This window comes from Tachyglossus aculeatus, chromosome X2 (genome assembly GCF_015852505.1).
Source record: "Tachyglossus aculeatus isolate mTacAcu1 chromosome X2, mTacAcu1.pri, whole genome shotgun sequence".
Classification (NCBI taxonomy): Eukaryota; Metazoa; Chordata; class Mammalia; order Monotremata; family Tachyglossidae; genus Tachyglossus; species Tachyglossus aculeatus.
This window is the reverse complement of record NC_052100.1, coordinates 2,065,821-2,084,337: the sequence shown is the minus strand read 5'-3', so window position 1 is coordinate 2,084,337 and position 18,517 is coordinate 2,065,821. Positions and strand designations below refer to the sequence as shown.

The 18,517-nt window shown below is 46.3% G+C and overlaps 5 protein-coding genes across 5 annotated transcripts; all 5 read left to right on the top strand.

Annotated features, from left to right (window-relative positions):
- Positions 1 to 989: 989 nt before the first annotated feature.
- Positions 990 to 3,558, top strand: LOC119949268 (protocadherin beta-16-like). Its single transcript, XM_038770882.1, has one exon. It carries the CDS (start codon positions 1,144 to 1,146, stop codon positions 3,532 to 3,534), a length of 2,391 nt encoding a protein of 796 aa, XP_038626810.1. The 5' UTR covers positions 990 to 1,143; the 3' UTR covers positions 3,535 to 3,558.
- A 5-nt stretch (positions 3,559 to 3,563) lies between these two features.
- On the top strand, positions 3,564 to 7,112 carry LOC119949267 (protocadherin beta-16-like). The gene has a single exon (XM_038770880.1). It carries the CDS (start codon positions 4,598 to 4,600, stop codon positions 7,013 to 7,015), a length of 2,418 nt encoding a protein of 805 aa, XP_038626808.1. The 5' UTR covers positions 3,564 to 4,597; the 3' UTR covers positions 7,016 to 7,112.
- Positions 7,113 to 7,725: 613 nt separating this feature from the next.
- Positions 7,726 to 10,544, top strand: LOC119949266 (protocadherin beta-16-like). Its single transcript, XM_038770879.1, has one exon. It carries the CDS (start codon positions 7,747 to 7,749, stop codon positions 10,309 to 10,311), a length of 2,565 nt encoding a protein of 854 aa, XP_038626807.1. The 5' UTR covers positions 7,726 to 7,746; the 3' UTR covers positions 10,312 to 10,544.
- Positions 10,545 to 10,832: 288 nt separating this feature from the next.
- Positions 10,833 to 13,827, top strand: LOC119949488 (protocadherin beta-16-like). Its single transcript, XM_038771295.1, has one exon. The coding sequence runs from the start codon at positions 11,255 to 11,257 to the stop codon at positions 13,604 to 13,606; it is 2,352 nt and encodes a 783-aa protein (XP_038627223.1). The 5' UTR covers positions 10,833 to 11,254; the 3' UTR covers positions 13,607 to 13,827.
- A 1,547-nt stretch (positions 13,828 to 15,374) lies between these two features.
- LOC119949542 (protocadherin beta-16-like) lies at positions 15,375 to 18,243 on the top strand. The gene has a single exon (XM_038771402.1). It carries the CDS (start codon positions 15,469 to 15,471, stop codon positions 17,857 to 17,859), a length of 2,391 nt encoding a protein of 796 aa, XP_038627330.1. The 5' UTR covers positions 15,375 to 15,468; the 3' UTR covers positions 17,860 to 18,243.
- Positions 18,244 to 18,517: the final 274 nt, after the last annotated feature.

The window sequence follows — 18,517 nt, the reverse complement described above, 5'->3', positions numbered from 1 at the left end:
CTCTTCCCCCAAACTTTGGAAGGATTTTGGTGCATTATTGTTTAAAGTAGTTGGAAGAGAGCTATGTTTTCCCAAACACCTCTGTCCATTCTTACGAGGTACTTTATTCACTTGGCTAAATTATTATTTTATAATATAAAGTTGAAACGAAAGGAACTATTATTTTTTCTGAAAGTACCAGATATGAATACTAGTATCAGAAACGTATCCCCCAAATCAATTTTTTAATAAGATCGAGAAAGAAAATTGACTAACAACTTACTAGTAGGGTGACAGTCCCAAAGTAGATTGGAAATCCGCCAAAATTCAGTAGCATTTATATGACCTTCAAAAATTGACTACATAATTTTAATGCTATTCAGATATCTCTTTCATATTCTAAAATAACAAATATTGAATATCGCCCAGAGCAGTTGGGAAGACGGAATTATGAGTCAACAACATTATCACAGCCATAGAGTTTAATTGCATGTTGATTATTTTCCATTGTAAATGCAAGACTTGCAGGATGAACTAAGCTATACTTTTGAGTATTCACTGAAGACATCAGAAATAAAAAAAGACTCAATTTCCCATATTCGGATACCCAGGATTGTAACTTCCTGAATAAAATATCCCTTAGATCCAAAAAAATTAGCCAGTTGCTCTAAGAAAAAAATCTAAGATGTCTTCGGAACTCCCACTATACAAGCATACAAGGAAACAGTCAAAACAAAAATACATAAGGATTTGGCTATAAGACTATATTTGAGATCCTATATGCATCAAGGAATATATCTGGGTTGTGGTCAGCGTGTGCTCTCCACAAAGTAAGCGCTCAATAAGTACGATTGGATGAATGAATGAATATTCTCTATTACTGTATTTCTGAGGAAAATAAATTCATAAATAAAGGCACGAGGTGGCGCTGCAGTCCAAGAAAGCAGAAACAGAACTGCATATCAAGTCGACTCCATTACTCAAACAAAAAGGACTGGGGAAGCAATCAGGGAGGCTTTCGTTCTCAGTAGCTGAGCTCTCAGGATCTGAAAGAGCCACCTAGTTCAGATACTGGAAACGAACAGGACTGATTTCGAGAACCGGGTGAAAATAGAAGAGCTCAGCAATATTTCAAAAGGAGGGTGGAAATTGCCAGACGAAACAATGGAGCGATCGTGGAAGAACCCCCAGCGAATAAGGCAAGTGGCGCCGGTTCTTATTTTCCTGTTTCTGTCTGGGGTGGTGTCAGGACCGGTCCGGTACTCGGTAGAGGAGGAACTGGAGAGCGGCTCCTTTGTAGCCAATATGGTAAAGGACCTAGGGCTGGGTATCAGAGATTTGTCCGTCCGTGAGGCTCGGGTCGTATCTAATGGAAACAAGCAACATTTTTACCTCAACCGTCAGACCGGACATTTGACCTTAAGGGACAAATTGGACCGGGAGGAGCTGTGTGGCCAGAGCGAGTCCTGCGTGCTGCATTTCCAAATTTTACTGGAAAATCCTTTACAGTTTTTTCAGGCTGAGTTGATGGTGAACGATATTAACGACCATTCCCCGGAGTTTCTGGACAAGAAAATGCTTCTTAAAATCCCTGAAAGTAGCCCTCCGGGGACAGTATTTTCTCTAGAAAGCGCACAGGACTTGGATGTGGGAAGAAACAGCCTCCAGAACTATACCATCAGTCCCGATACGTATTTCCGCATTCAAATTCGTGTGGGTATGGATGGAAATAAATTCCCTGAGCTAGTGTTGAACAGGGCGCTGGATCGGGAGGAGCAGGCTGAGATCAGCTTAATCATCACAGCCATGGATGGAGGGTCTCCCCCGAGGTCAGGAACCGCTCAGGTTCACATTGTTGTGGTGGATATAAATGACAACGCCCCCGTCTTCACCCAACCCCTGTACGAGACGCGGATTCCCGAAAACAGTCCTCTGGGCTCTCTGCTTCTCACTGTCTCTGCTAAGGATTTAGACACAGGAAATTATGGTGAAATAACGTATTCCGTATTCCAAGTATCCGAGGAAATTCGAAAAACCTTTCTAATAGATCCCAGAACTGGGGAAATTCGTTTAAGTGGACAACTTGACTTCGAAGAACACAAATCTTATCCAGTAAATGTTCAAGCCACAGATGGCGGGGGTCTTTCTGGAAAATCCACCGTCCTGGTACAGGTCACTGATGTGAATGATAATCCCCCCGAAATCACCATGTCTTCAGTAATAGGATCCATCCCCGAGAACGCACTCGAGACTGTGGTTGCTGTTTTCAGTATTACAGACCGCGATTCTGGGGACAGCGGTAGAATGGTTTGTACCATCCAACACAATCTGCCTTTCATCCTCAAACAGACGATCGAGAACTTCTATACCTTGGTAACGGACCAAGCATTAGATAGAGAGAGCCAGTCCGAATACAATATCACCATCACTGTCATGGATTTGGGCTCCCCGAACCTCAAAGTGGAGAAAAACATTACAGTGCTGATATCCGATGTCAATGACAACCCCCCGGTGTTCAATCAAACGTCCTACACATTATATGTCCGGGAAAACAACAGCCCTGCCTTGCACATCGGCAGTGTCCACGCCCTGGACAAAGACTCGGGAGAGAACGCCAGGGTGTCCTACTCCCTGCTGTCTCCCGAGGATAGTGACCTTCCTCTGGCCTCCTACATCTCCATCAACTCGGACAATGGCAATCTCTACGCTCTGAGATCCATGGATTATGAAGCCATTCGGGAGTTCCAGTTTGAAGTGAGGGCCGTTGACGGTGGCTCTCCAGTCCTGAGCAGCCAGGCGATGGTCCGGGTGGTGGTCCTGGATGACAATGACAACAGTCCCTTCGTCCTGTATCCTCTGCAGAACGGCACCGCCCCCTGCAATGACTTGGTTCCCAGATGGGCAGAAGCTGGCTACCTGGTGACCAAGGTGGTGGCGGTGGATGCAGACTCAGCTCAGAACTCGTGGCTTTCCTTTCAGCTGCTCAAGGCCACAGACCCTGGGCTCTTCAGCGTATGGCCCCACAATGGGGAAGTCCGAACCACGAGGCTCATCACCGACAGAGACACCATCAAGCAGAGACTCGTTGTCCTCGTGAAGGACCATGGAGAGCCTCCTCTGTCCACCGCGGCCACTCTGTACGTGCTTCTTGTTGACGGATTTTCAGAACCCTACTTACAGTTCCCGGAAGTACCGACAGTAGATGAACCTGAAGACTCCCTCACGGTATACCTGGTAATTGCTCTGGTCTCCATCTCGTTCCTATTCCTCTTCTCGGTGGTTGTTTTCATCGTAGTGAGGCTGTGGAGCAGGAGGAGACACGCCGCGGATGCCGTCAGTCTGGGCCCCGAAGGCCATTTCCCTGGACATTTGGTGGATGTGAACAGTACTGGGACCCTGTCCCATAGTTATCGCTATGAGGTTTGTTTAACCACTGGTTCGGGTAACAGCGAGTTCAAGTTCCTCAAGCCCATCATGCCCAACTTTCCGGCCCAGGATTGTGAAAGAGATCTTGAAGAAAACCCTCAATTTCGCAATAGTTTGGGCTTTAACTAGAGAGGTCTCCTAAGAAGAGCGTTTCCGAAATAATTGTCATGATCTTTTCCGTCATAATTATTTCCAAAAGTTTGTGGTGCAATTAATGTTATAATTTTGGGTTGTTATTTTTAAAATTGGATTTTGCCCATAAAATTCTCCTCTAGCACGAATATTTTCTGAATAATCCTAAAAATCACGGAGGGTTTCAATTTAGGACGAGAAAGTTTGATTTTCGTTTTTAATTTGATTTTCGTTCAGCAACACTGATTTGTTCCTCTAGAGAACCCAGGCTTTTGTCTCATAGGCCTGCTGGAGAGAGCAAAGGACTGAACCTTTGCCTCAGACTGACTCTCTCCCTGCCTATAGGATCCCAGAAGTAAAATTTAAAAGCCTTATTCCCTTATTTCAAGAAGAGAACACCGTAAATGAGCCATGGCTTAACTTTGATCTATGATCAGGCCTTTTCTGAAGGGTAGTGTTTCTTTACATTTATACTGATAAACAATAGCCTTCGGCCGACTGTGGCCCGTAGTTGCTACTCTTTTTGGTAACAGCGCTTGTTGAGACAAATCTTTAAAGTCAAGACTGTCCATCTTCTTTTTCTTCATAAGAGCCTAATTCACTTGGTAACCAGAAAAGTTTCAGATATTGTCAAAATGAATGCACTGGAATTTTTTCCTTTATCTCATAAAATCGTGGTTTCGGGCATCGAAAAATACGAGGAAAAGTAAGTGGAGTGTCTAGTGGGGTTTTGTAATTGAAAACTGTTTTTAACGAGTTTCTAAGATAAATGAAATCTTAGTAAGGACGCGAGGTGGCGCTGCAGGATAAGAAGGCGCCAACGGGGAAATATAAAAGCTGCAGACTCCATTGCTCAACGAGAATAGAAGGCGAGAGACTGTCAGGAACGAAGAGGTATCATCGCAGAAGCAGAGGAAGGATCGGGGTCTTCATCAAGGTTTGAGAGGAGCAAATTAAAAATATTGGAAAAACCCGTGAAGACTTTCGCCCCGGGCCGTGGATATCACTGGAAGGTGGAAGTCCCACCTTTGTGGAAATAGGGATATTTCACCCAGGAATAATGAAAACCAAATGGGAGAAAATCCGGCGGATAAGGCAAGTTATGTTTCTTGCTATTTCCCTTAATGTTTTGCAAGTCGGGTCTAATTCCGTCCTTTATTCGGTACTGGAGGAAACAGAGAGCGGTTCCTTTGTCGCTAATGTGGCAAAGGACTTGGGACTGGATATCGGGGATCTCTCCGCCCGGGAAGCTCAGATCGTTTCCAAAGGGGGCCAACAATATTTCCACCTCAATCGCCAAACCGGGGATTTGACTCTAAACGAGAAACTCGATCGGGAGGTCTTATGCGGGCAGAGGGAGTCCTGTGTAGTGTATTTCCAGATTTTAATGGAAAACCCTTTCGAGTTTTATCGGGCTGAAGTGAAGGTCATAGATGTAAACGACCATTCTCCAGTGTTTCTGAACAAGGTAACACTTCTGAATATCCCGGAGAGTAGTGCTCCAGGGAAAATATTTCTCCTGGAAAGTGCAGTGGATTTGGATGTGGGAAACAACAGCCTCCAGGTTTATACCATCAGTCCTAACGCCTACTTCCACATTAACACACGCAGTAGAAGTGACGGCAGAAAATTCCCGGAGCTGGTATTGGATAAAGCACTGGATCGGGAGCAGCAGGCTGAGATCCACTTAACCATCATGGCCCTGGATGGCGGGTCTCCCCCCAGATCCGGACAATCTGAGGTTCGCATTCTGGTAGTGGATGTAAATGACAACGCCCCTGAGTTCATTCACCCACGATATGAGGTTCAGATTCCCGAAAACAGTCCCCTGGGCTTTTTGGTTGTCTCTGTATCTGCTAATGACTTAGACGCGGGAAACTATGGGGCTGTATCATACTCGATTTTTCAAGCTTCGGAAGAAATTCTTCAAAAATTTCAAATAAATTCTGATTCGGGAGAAATTCGACTCGAAGGAAAACTGGACCGTGAAGAAACTCAGGCATATGAGATCGACATTCAGGCTAAAGACGGAGGGGGTCTATCTGGAAAATCCACGGTCCTAGTTCAGGTTATTGATGTAAACGATAATCCTCCAGAGATCACCATGTCGTCAGTCACCAGCCTAATCTCTGAGAATGCGCCCGAGACCGTGGTCGCTGTTTTCAGCATATCAGACCGCGACTCTGGGGACAACGGTAGAATGGTTTGCTCCATCCAGGAAGATTTGCCTTTCGTCCTCAAACAGAGGTTCGAGAACTTCTTCACCCTGCTAACTGACCGAGAACTGGACAGAGAGAGCCAATCCGAATACAATATCACCATCGCTGTTACGGATTTGGGCTCCCCGAGGCTCAAAGTGGAGAAGAACATCACGGTGCTGATATCCGATGTCAATGACAACCCGCCGGTGTTTAATCAAACATCCTACACGCTGTATCTCCGGGAAAACAACAGCCCTGCCTTGCACATCGGCAGTGTCCACGCCCTGGACAAAGACTCGGGAGATAACGCCAGGGTGTCCTACTCCCTGCTGTCTCCGGAAGATGGCGACTTTCCCCTGGCCTCCTACATCTCCATCAACTCGAACAATGGCAATCTCTATGCTCTGAGATCCATGGATTATGAAGCCATTCGGGACTTCCACTTCGCAGTCAGGGCGGTGGATAGTGGTTCCCCGGCCCTGAGCAGCCAGGCGACGGTCCGGGTGGTGGTCCTGGATGACAATGACAATAGTCCTTTCGTCCTGTATCCTCTGCAGAACGGCACCGCCCCCTGTAACGATCTGGTCCCCAGATGGGCGGAGGCCGGCTACATGGTGACCAAGGTGGTGGCGGTGGATGCGGACTCGGCTCAGAACTCTTGGCTTTCCTTCCAACTCCTCAAGGCCACGGACCCTGGACTCTTCAGCGTGTGGCCCCACAGTGGGGAAATCCGAACCACGAGGCTCATCACCGACAGAGACGCCATCAAGCAGAGACTCGTTGTCGTGGTGAAGGATCACGGGGAGCCCCCTCTCTCCACCGTGGTCACCCTGCACGTGCTTTTAGTGGATGGTTTTTCGGACTCCTACGTGAGGCTCTCAGAAGTACCAAGGGACGAAGAACAGGAGGACCCCCTGACGGTGTACCTGGTCATTGCTCTGGCCTCCGTCTCATTCCTCTTCCTCTTCTCGGTGATCGTCTTCATCGTAGTGAGGCTGTGGAGCAGGAGGAGAGACATCATGGATGCTGCCAGCCTAGGCCCCGATGGCCAATTTCCTGGGCATTTAGTCGATGTCAACGGCACCGGGACCCTGTCCCACAGTTACCGCTATGAGGTGTGTTTAACTACTGGGTCAGGAAATAGTGAGTTCAAGTTTCTCAAGCCTGTCATTCCCAGTCTCCCAGTTAATGGTACTGGAAGCGATCTGGAGGGTGGTCTCCCCTCCCAAAGTCGTTTCAATCTAAACTGGGGGGCGGGTACCCCTGAACATATCTGATTCTGAGGAAAGACCTTAATTTTAATGATCTTTTAGGTTTAACGTTTAACATTTACCGTCGATGACACATTGACTTTTCGCTCCTTGAAGTTTTCCGTATTTAGGGCTAGTTTACCATGTTTGCCATGTTTGCCATGTTTGCCATTGTCCTCTCCATCCCTTTAACAGTGTAATGATGGTAGTAGTCGTAATCGTAGTAGTAGTAGTAGTAGTAGTCGTCATAGTAATAGTATTTTTTTATTTCCCTCTGAGCCCAGTGCACTCTACTAAACACTTGGGGAATACAAAACAAAAAAGGGCTAGATTCCTGCCTGCTAGAAGCAAACATTTCATTGTAGAAGACAGATATAAAAATATTTGTAAATATAGTAATCAAAAAAAGAAAAAAGCTATGTTATTTGATGCCTCTCTATTCATTTTCTTTGATAAAATCTAAAGACCTTTGTTACCAGAAACGTGTTAGTAATTGTCAAATAGACAAATAGATGCTTGCTTTGGTTATCTAAGAAAAAAAACCAGTGTGCGTCTAAAAACATGATGAAAAACTGGTAGAGTTTATAGTGATATTCTATCATTTTAAAATGTATTTAATTGGGATTTTCTGAAATCTATGAATTCTCATTAAGAACGCGAGGTGGCGCTGTAGGATAAGAAAGCTCCTATAGGGAACTGCGTATTCTGCGGACTCCATTACTCAATGAGACAGCAAGGGAAAGACTGGTAAGAACCGGATGGTTTTGTCAGCGGACCTGGGGAAGGATCGGTTTCTTCTGCAAGCATTGCGAGCATTACATTTAAAAGATGGGAATGACCCTATAAGAATTTTTTCTTGGAGTTTAATCTGGAGCCAGATGGTCGTTGGGAATTTCCGTATTTGTGATAACAAGGGATATTTCACCGCAAGAACCATGAGAGCCAACGAAAAGACAATCCGGCAGATAAGGCAAGTTGTTTTTCTGGTCACCTTCTTAAATATTTTGGAAGTCGGGTCAGATTCGGTTCGGTATTCGGTACTAGAGGAAACAGAAAGCGGCTTCTTTGTCGCGAATGTGGCAAAGGACCTAGGGCTGGATATCGGGGATCTGTCAGCCCGGGAGGCTAGAATCGTTTCCAAAGGAGAGAAACAGTACTTTCAACTCAACCGTCACACGGGGGATTTGCTCCTGAAGGAGAAACTCGACCGGGAGTTTTTATGTGAGCAGAGGGAGTCCTGCATAGTGCGTTTCCAGATTTTATTGGAAAACCCTTTAGAGTTTTATCGGATTGAAATAACAGTTGGCGACATAAATGACCATTCTCCCGTGTTCCTAGATAAGGAAATAATTCTGAATATTTTCGAGAATAGTCCTGCAGGGGCAGAATTCCGAATTCCAAGTGCAGAGGATTTGGACGTAGGAAGCAACAACATCCAGGAATATACCATCAGCCCCAACTCCTATTTCCGCATTAAAACTCGCAATCACAGTGATGGGAGAAAATTCCCAGAACTGGTGCTGGATAAAGCCCTGGATCGGGAGGAGCAGAGTGAGATCTATTTAACTATCACGGCACTGGATGGCGGATCCCCACCTAGATCCGGAACAGCCAGCGTTCACGTCCTTGTTGTGGACATTAATGATAACACTCCGGAGTTCACGCAACAGCAGTATGAGGTTCAGATTCCCGAAAATAGTCCTGAAGGATCGCTCATTACCACAGTCTCTGCTAATGATATTGACACAGGAATCAATGGAGAAATATCGTACACGTTTTTCCATGTCTCGGATTACATTCGCAAGATGTTTGAAATAAATCAAATTTCCGGGGAAATGCGATTAATAGGAGAATTGGATTTTGAGGCCAGGCAGTCATATATGGTAGACATTCAGGCCTCAGACGGTGGGGGCCTTTCGGCAAAAAGCGCTGTCCGTGTTCAAGTCCTGGATGTGAACGACAATCGTCCCGAAATCACCATATCATCAGTGAACAGCCCCATACCCGAGAACTCACCTGAGACCGTTGTTGCTGTTTTCAGCATATCAGATCGCGACTCAGGGGACAACGGTAAAATGATTTGCTCCATCCAGGACCATCTGCCCTTTGTCCTTAAACCGACAGTAGAGAACTTCTTCACTCTGGTATCAGACCGAACGCTGGATAGAGAGAGTCAGTCCGAATATAATATAACCATCACTGTCTTGGATTTGGGCTCCCCAAGTCTCAGAACGGAGCAGAACATAACGGTGGTGGTATCCGATGTCAATGACAATCCTCCGGTGTTTAATCAAACAGTCTACACATTGTATATCAGGGAAAACAACAGCCCCGCCCTGCACATCGGCAGCGTCCAGGCGATGGACAGAGATTCGGGACAGAACGCCAGGGTGTCTTTCTCCTTGTTGCCTCCCGAAGTCGGAGACTTTCCCCTGCCCTCTTTCGTCTCCATCAACTCGGACAATGGCAATCTCTATGTTCTGAGATCTATGGATTACGAAGCCATTCGGGAGTTTCAATTCTCAGTCAGGGCAGTTGACGGCGGTTCCCCGGCCCTGAGCAGCCAGGCGATGGTCCGTGTGGTGGTTCTGGATGACAATGACAACAGTCCCTTCGTCCTGTACCCTCTGCAGAACGGCACCGCCCCCTGTAATGACCTGGTCCCCAGATGGGCGGATGCCGGCTACCTGGTGACCAAGGTGGTGGCGGTGGACGCAGATTCAGCTCAGAACTCTTGGCTTTCCTTCCAACTGCTCAAAGCTACGGACCCTGGACTCTTCAGCGTGTGGCCCCACAACGGGGAAGTCCGAACCACGAGGCTCATCACCGACAGAGACGCCATCAAGCAGAGACTCGTTGTTCTCGTAAAGGACCATGGAGAGCCACCTCTGTCCACTGCGGCCACTCTGCATGTGCTTCTAGTGGACGGCTTTTCGGATCCCTACATCCGGATCCCGGAAATGCCGAGGACCGGAGAGCAGGAAGACTCCCTCACCCTGTACCTGGTCATTGCTCTGGCTTCCATCTCGTTCCTTTTTCTCTTCTCGGTGATCGTCTTCATCATGATGAGGCTGTGGAGCAGGAGAGAGCAGGTGGATGCCTCCAGCTTGGGTCCCGATAGCCATTTCCCGGGACATTTGGTGGACGTAAACAACACGGGTACCCTGTCCCACAGTTATCGCTATGAGGTGTGTTTAACAACTGGTTCCGGCAACAGTGAGTTCCAGTTCCTCAAACCCATCATCCCTAACCTCCCCTCTCAGGGATCTGAGACGGATCTGCATGGAATTCCGCCTTCCGGACATAATCTTGTTCCGTATTAACAAAGCTAATTTTACTCAATGGGTTTCATTAGGGTTAATGATATCGTTTTTAATCGAGGTGTTTTCAGATAGTTTTTCTATCCGTTATTTAAGCCAAAATAACCCTGCTGATATCTGATAGAATATTGTGATATTGCCTCTCATCTCAATGGTTCAGAAACCCTCTTTGTGCTATTGTGTATGCCACCTCGTCCTGTTTTCTGCTTCATTAAAATAAAAACAGTTCAAAATAAGTTGGGTTTTTTCTTTTCCGATGCACCAAAATTTCAGTGGATTCAAATATGGCTTCTTAAACAAAATATATCCTTTCTTCTAGTGGCTTTGATATTGTTATATGATATTAGCATTATTTGTCAATACTGACAAGACCTCTGTAAGGGACAATCATATGAGAAAGAAGGGATAGATATAACTACACAGTACAATAGAAAAATTACTAACATTTTGAGGTTTAATAATATGTTATTTGTAAATTGCCAGAAAAACTGGAAATTTACCATTTGTACAGACGTATAAAAGCCTGCGGATATTATTGGGCTCCCAATGGATCAAAACATACGGAATAAACATTTCTTATATCAGAAACGCCCAGTAATATGACTAGACTCACTTGCCAACTCATGTGACCCAGTTACGAATACATGATTTTACTAATCAGTATTCTCAGTACAGACGCGAGATGGCGCTGCAGGCTAAGAATGTGAATAAACCGAACTGCAGAGGTCGTGGGCTCCATTATTCAGCAAGACAGAAGCGAAAAGACAAGCAGAAAGGGAGAGTAGCATTACCCGGGGCTGCGATGGTGTCGGAGTCCCTTGGAAAAAGCTACACACCAGCATATACATAGTCGTTGAGAGCAATCAATTTAGTGTCGTGGCTTCAGGAACGTGGATTGTAGCCGAGCACATCTGCATCACTTGGAACGTGTGTTTCCGAAGAAACCATGCTGAAAGCGGAGGAGACGGTTCAGTGGAGAGGGCAAGTGATGCGTCTTTTTGTTTACTTGTGCTTGTCGGGGGTCTACTCGGAAACCGTTCGGTACTCGGTTTTGGAAGAAATGGAGAGGGGGTCTTTTGTAGCTAATGTGGCGAAGGATCTGAGGCTGGATAGCGGGGATCTGTTCACCCGGAATGCCAGGATCGTTTCTGAGGGTGAGAAGGAGTATTTTCATCTTAATCCCAAAACGGGGGATTTGTTCATAAAGGAGGAGCTCGACCGGGAGGGTATATGTGGCCAGAGTGAGCCCTGCATTGTGTCTTTTCAAATTCTATTGGAGAACCCATTGAAGTTTTATCGATCTGAAATATCAGTGGACGATATAAACGACCATTCTCCAGTATTCCCGGAGAAGAAAATAGTTTTGAACATCCTGGAAAATAGTCCGGAGGGTACAGAATTCCAAATGGAAAGTGCACAGGATTTGGATGTGGGGAATAACAGCCTCCAGGAGTACAGCATCAGTCCTAACTCCTATTTCCACATTAAAACGCGCAGTCGCAATGACGGCAGAAAACACCCGGAGCTGGTGCTGAATAAAGTTCTGGATCGAGAACAGCAGGCTGAGATCCATTTAACTATCACGGCCCTGGATGGGGGATCTCCACCCAGGTCCGGGACTGCCGAGGTTCTCGTTAATGTTTTGGATATTAATGATAACGCACCCGAGTTCACTCAGTCTCTGTATGAGGTTCAGATTCCCGAAAACAGTCCTGCGGGATCACTAGTTTCCATAGTCTCTGCTGCCGATTTGGATGCAGGAAGCAACGGGGAAATTTCATACGCCTTGTTCCTTGTCACCGAGGAAATTCGCAGAACGTTTCAAATTCATCCAATATCGGGGGAAATTCGAGTTCTACAACAATTGGATTTTGAGGCTAAACAGTCATACGAGTTCGATATTCAGGCTAAAGATGGCGGGCGTCTTTCTGGCAAATCTACTGTTTTTGTCCAAGTCATTGATGTGAACGACAACCCCCCAGAACTCATCATGTCGTCAGTTACCAGCCCCATCCCCGAAAATCTGCCTGAGACAGTGGTGGCTGTCTTCAGCGTCAAGGACCGCGACTCTGGGGAAAACGGTAGAATGGTTTGCTCCATCCAGAACGATCTGCCATTTACCCTAAAACCCACTTTTAGGAACTTCTATACCCTTGTAACAGACCGACTATTAGACAGAGAAAGCCAGTCCGAATACAACGTAACCATCACCGTGGCGGATTTGGGCTCCCCGAGTCTTCAAGTGGAGAAAAACATAACGGTGCTGATATCCGATGTCAACGACAACCCCCCGGTGTTTAATCAAACATCCTACACACTGTATGTCAAGGAAAACAACAGCCCCGCCCTGCACATCGGCAGGGTCCAGGCCATGGACAGAGACTCAGGGCAGAATGCCAGGGTATCTTATACCCTGCTGCTACCTGAGGACAGCAACCTTTCCCTATCCTACTTCGTCTCCATCAGCTCAGAAAATGGCAATATTTACGCGCTGAGATCCATGGACTACGAAGACATTCAGGAGCTCCAGTTTGCAGTGAGGGCGACAGATGGCGGTTCCCCGGCCCTGAGCAGCCAGGTGATGGTTCGGGTTGTGGTCCTGGATGACAACGACAACAGTCCCTTCGTCCTGTACCCTCTGCAGAATGGCACCGCCCCCTGCAATGACCTGGTCCCCAGATGGGCGGAGGCCGGCTACCTGGTGACCAAGGTGGTGGCGGTGGACGCGGACTCGGCTCAGAACTCTTGGCTTTCCTTCCAACTGCTCAAAGCCACGGACCCTGGACTCTTCAGCGTGTGGCCCCATAACGGTGAAATCCGAACCATGAGGCTCATCACCGACAAAGACCCTGTCAAACAGAAGCTTGTTGTCCTGGTGAAGGATCACGGGGACCCGCCTCTGTCCACTACGGCCACTCTGTACGTGCTTCTAGTGGACGGCTTTTCGGACCCCTACATTCGGCTCCCGGAACTGCGTAGGGAAAGTGAGCCGGAGGGCTCCCTCACGGTGTACCTGGTCATTGCTCTGGCCTCCATCACATTCCTCTTCCTCTTCTCGGTGATTGTCTTCATCGTAATGAGGCTGTGGAGCAGGAGGAGAGACCCAGCCGAAGCCGCCAACCTGGGCCCCGTTGGCCATTTCCCGGGACATTTGGTGGATATGAATGGCACCGGGACCCTGTCTCACAATTACCGCTATGAGGTTTGTTTAACTACTGGATCAGGTAACAGCGAGTTCCAGTTCCTCAAACCCGTCATTCCCAGCCTCCAGGCTCAATGCCCTGGAATAGATCTGTAGATCTTTTCGTCCTCCAGACAGAATCGAAACGAATTTCCCCAAACAGGATTTATTAGGAATGACAATGTTGTTTTTTCATAGGTATTTCTCCCGAACGTCATTCTGCATATCTTATTGAATATCGTGACCCTTTTCTTAGTCTGAATGATTCACGGTTCCTCTTCATGTTTGTATATTCTTCCACCTGTTGTTTTCTGTTTCATTAAATGAAATTACTTTAAAAGAAACTTACTTCCATTTATCTACAGTATTCTAAACTCCTCTAATATGATACTCCATCCTAATAAACATCATTTTAGTGTTTTTGATGTTTACCTATGGCAGTAGCATTATTTGCAACCATATTCAGTCCTTCTTTAGTGGGCCATTGTGTTATTTTCTAAGTCTAAAAGGAACAAATAAAAATTCCACATATTTAAGATATAAACAATATTTAATTTCCAAATATTCTGAATTATTACACAAATATAGAATACTCCAATTTACATGCAACTGCTGCCTCTGAGGACATTTTGTGCTTTAGTATGTTTTCTAGACCTAATTTGAATTTTAATTGGATTTGAAACTCCCAAAATATAACTTTGCATTTGTACTCTCCCAAAACCTTAGTTCAGTGCTCTGCACACCGTAAGCTCTCAATAACTACGATTAAATGAATGTGTCTCTGCACTAGATCAAGATAATGGAGTGGTACCTCTATTGGAAACGATTCTATCCTATCAACTGGCTTTTTCAAGACTCTTAGGAATTGTAGATAGTTGGTTTAGACCACACAAGAGTATGAAGTCTTCAGGAAGCTTCGGATTTTCTAAAGATTTGAGTATAAGGAATAAAATGCATTATAGTGTACCTATCACCCTCCTTAATATTGTATTATGGCATAAAATAATATAGAGAGGCAGTGTGGCTTAGTGGATAGAACACAGGCCTGGGAGTCAGCAGAGCATGGCTCAGTGGAAAGAGCCCGGGATTTGGAGTCAAAGGTCGTGGGTTCAAATCCCGGCTCCACCGGTTGTCAGCTGTATGACCTAGGGGAAGTCACTTGACTTCTCTGTGCCTCAGTTATCTCATCTGTAAAATGGGGGATTAAGATTGTGAGCTCCCCAAGGGACAACTTGATCATCTTGTATCCTCCCCAGCATATTATTACCCTTCTAAACTGTGAGCCCACTGTTGGGTAGGGACCGTCTCTTTATGTTGCCACCTTGTACTTCCCAAGCGCTTAGTACAGTGCTCTGCACACAGTAAGCGCTCAATAAATACGATTGATTGATTGATTGATTCGAATCCCGGATCCACCGCTTGTCTTCTGTGTAACCTTGGGCAAATCACTCAAGTTCTCTGTGCTTTCTTTATCTCATCTGTAAATGGGCATTAAGACTGTGAGGGACCATGAACTGTGTCCAACCTGATTAGCTTGTATCTTCCCCAGTGCTTAGTATAATGCCTGACACATACTAGGAGCTTAACAAATGCCATTAAAACAGAAGTAAGCAAACAAACGAACAAAAAAACTCGGTATAACTAGCCAACTCTTTGTAACCCAACCACGAATATGACATTTTCCTGAAATCTTAGAATCTCAGAACAGACGCAAGGTGGCGATGCAGGCTAAGAATGCGAAGAAACAAAACTGCAGATCCAGTGGACTCCATTTATCCACCTAGTCACAATAGGAGAGGCAAGCAGGAAGGGCGATTTGCATTACCAGGGGCTGGGATAGTGACGGAGTATTTGTAAAGTACTACAGATTTACATATTTAAAGCCGGTGGGAACAATCAAGATCAAGCTGTTGCTCCGGGAGTGTGGATTGTAGCAGCGCAAATCTGTATCTGTTGGAACGTGTGTTTCTGAAGAAGGAATGCTGAAAGCGGAGGAGATGATTCAGCGGAGAGGGCAAGTTATGCGTCTTTTTGTTTGCCTGTGCTTGTCGGGGGTCTATTCGGAAACCGTTCGGTACACGGTATTGGAAGAAATGGAGAAGGGCTCTTGGGTGGCTAATGTGGTGAAGGACCTGGGGCTGGATAGCGAGGATCTGTCCTCCAGGAATGCCCGGATCGTTTCTGAGGTTGACAAAGAGTATTTTAATCTTAATCCTCAGACAGGGGATTTGTTCATAAAGGAGAAACTCGACAGGGAGGGTCTATGCGCCCGGAGTGAACCCTGCATTTTGCCTTTCCAAATTTTACTGGAAAATCCATTAAAGTTTTATCGGTCTGAGATAGCAGTGGACGATATAAACGACAATTCTCCAGTGTTCCTGGACAAGGAAATGATTCTGAATATCCCGGAAAATAGTCCTGTGGGTACGGAATTCCAAATGGAAAGTGCACAGGATTTGGATGTCGGAAACAACAGCCTGCGGGAATATACCATCAGCCCCAACCCCTATTTCCACATTAATACTCGCGTTCACAGTGGCGGCAGGAAATTCCCGGAGTTGGTGTTGGATAAAGCGCTGGATCGGGAACAGCAAGGTGAAATTCACTTAACCATCACGGCCATGGATGGCGGTTCCCCGCCAAGATCTGGAACTGCCGAGGTTCATGTTCTTATTGTGGACATAAATGACAATGCCCCTGTTTTCACTCAGACACGATATGAGGTTCGGATTCCCGAAAACAGCCCTAAAGGCTCACTGGTTTCCACGGTCACCGCTAAAGATTTTGATGCAGGAATCAATGGAGAAGTATTGTACTCATTTTTCCGTGCTTCCGAAGAGATTCGCAGAACGTTTCAGATTCATTCAATTTCGGGGGAGATTCGATTAGTAGGACAATTAGATTTTGAGCAGAGTCAGTTTTATGAGTTCGACTTGGTGGCCAAAGATGGCGGGGGCCTTTCTGGCAAGTGTACTGTTTATGTTCAGGTCATCGATCTGAACGACAATCCCCCGGAGCTTATCATGTCAACAGTTACTAGCCCCATCTCCGAGAACGCTCCAGAGGCAGTGGTAGCCGTTTTCAGTATTAGAGATCGCGACTCTGGGGACAATGGCAGAATGGTTTGTTCCATCCAGAACGATCTCCCATTCGATTTAAAACCCACATTTAGGAACTTCTATACCTTGGTAACGGATCGAGCGCTTGACAGAGAGAGCCAATCCGAATATACTATCACGATCACTGTCAAGGATCTGGGATCCCCTAGCCTCAAAACGGAGCAGAACATAACGGTGCTGATATCCGATGTCAACGACAACCCCCCGGTGTTCAATCAAACATTCTACACGCTGTATGTCAAGGAAAACAACAGCCCTGCCCTGCACATCGGCAGGGTCAATGCCGTGGATAGAGACTCAGGGCAGAATGCCAGGGTGTCTTACACCTTGCTGCCATCCGAGGACGGGGACCTTTCCTTGCCCTCCTACGTCTCGATCAACTCAGAAAATGGCAATATTTACGCTCTGAGATCCATGGATTATGAAACCATTCAGGAGTTCCAATTTGCAGTGAGGGCGGCAGATGGCGGTTCCCCGGCCCTGAGTAGCCAGGCGATGGTCCGTGTAGTGGTCCTGGATGACAATGACAATAGTCCCTTCGTCCTGTATCCTCTGCAGAACGGCACCGCCCCCTGCAATGATCTGGTCCCCAGATGGGCGGAGGCCGGCTACCTGGTGACCAAGGTGGTGGCGGTGGACGCAGACTCAGCTCAGAACTCTTGGCTTTCCTTCCAACTGCTCAAGGCCACGGACCCTGGGCTCTTCAGCGTGTGGTCCCACAACGGGGAAGTCCGAACGACAAGGCTCATCACCGACAAAGACCCCGTCAAGCAGAAACTCGTTGTTCTGGTGAAGGATCATGGGGAGCCCTCTCTGTCCACCGCGGCCACTCTGCATTTGTTTCTGGTGGATGGCTTTTCAGAACCCTACTTACGGCTTCCAGAAGTCGTGATGGACGGTGAACCCGAAGACTCCCTCACGGTGTATCTGGTCATTGCTCTGGCCTCCATCTCATTCCTCTTCCTCTTCTCGGTGATTGTCTTCATCGTACTGAGGCTGTGGAGCAGGAGGGGAGAAGCCACGGATGCTGCTAGCCTGGGCCTCGATGGTCATTTCCCGGGACATTTGGTGGATGTGAACGGCACCGGGACCCTGTCCCAAAGTTACCGCTATGAAGTTTGTTTAACCACTGGGTCAGGGAACAGCGAGTTCCAGTTCCTCAAACCAGTCATCCCCAGCCTTCCTGCCCAGAGCGCTGGTAGAGACCTTGAAGAAAGCCATCAATTTCGCAATAGTCTTGGCTTTAATTAGAGTATTCTTAGGAAAAATGTTCTTAACGAACTGCTTGAGTACTTTATAAATACTTTCCACCCTCTCTATTTCTTGTAGTTTATACATATTTAATTTTAAGATATGACTTTCATAATGATTTCAAATATTGCTCATCTTCCTCTTCTAAACCACATGTTTCAGTCCTACCTTACCTAGCTCTTGGGTCTCGACTAAACTACCAATAACTCTCATTTTCATTCGCAACGTTCAGACACTAATTCCCCCTTCATCAAAGTCCCAGGTTTTGGGGTGTTTGGCCTGGTTCAAAGAGAATACCATATGCTCTGTGACTGAAACCGACCCTCTGCCAATCCAAAATGCAACCCTGCAGTGATTTCAAAACTTTTTAATCCCCTCATAATAAAAGAAGACAGAAAATGAGTAGTACTTGGTTTTGCTCTATGACTAGGCCACTTAAGTTGAGGACTGCTTCTTTTTATCTTCTTCTTCCTTAAAAGAAATCTTCTTTGTATGTTGTAGCAGAAGTTTGCTATGTTATCCATAAGTGCCATGGGTTAAGAAAGAGTCTGCAATTTCTCTACTTCCTAATCATTTTCCTCCATCAACTCCATAAAAAATCTGTTATTATTTTAAATAAGGAAAAGCTTAATGAAGTATTGTTTGATGGAGTATTGTT

Excerpts from the sequence above, each read along its gene's own strand:
- LOC119949268 (XM_038770882.1), top strand. The coding sequence starts at position 1,144 with ATGGAGCGATCGTGGAAGAACCCCCAGCGAATAAGGCAAGTGGCGCCG.
- LOC119949267 (XM_038770880.1), top strand. The coding sequence starts at position 4,598 with ATGAAAACCAAATGGGAGAAAATCCGGCGGATAAGGCAAGTTATGTTT.
- LOC119949266 (XM_038770879.1), top strand. The coding sequence starts at position 7,747 with ATGGTTTTGTCAGCGGACCTGGGGAAGGATCGGTTTCTTCTGCAAGCA.
- LOC119949488 (XM_038771295.1), top strand. The coding sequence starts at position 11,255 with ATGCTGAAAGCGGAGGAGACGGTTCAGTGGAGAGGGCAAGTGATGCGT.
- LOC119949542 (XM_038771402.1), top strand. The coding sequence starts at position 15,469 with ATGCTGAAAGCGGAGGAGATGATTCAGCGGAGAGGGCAAGTTATGCGT.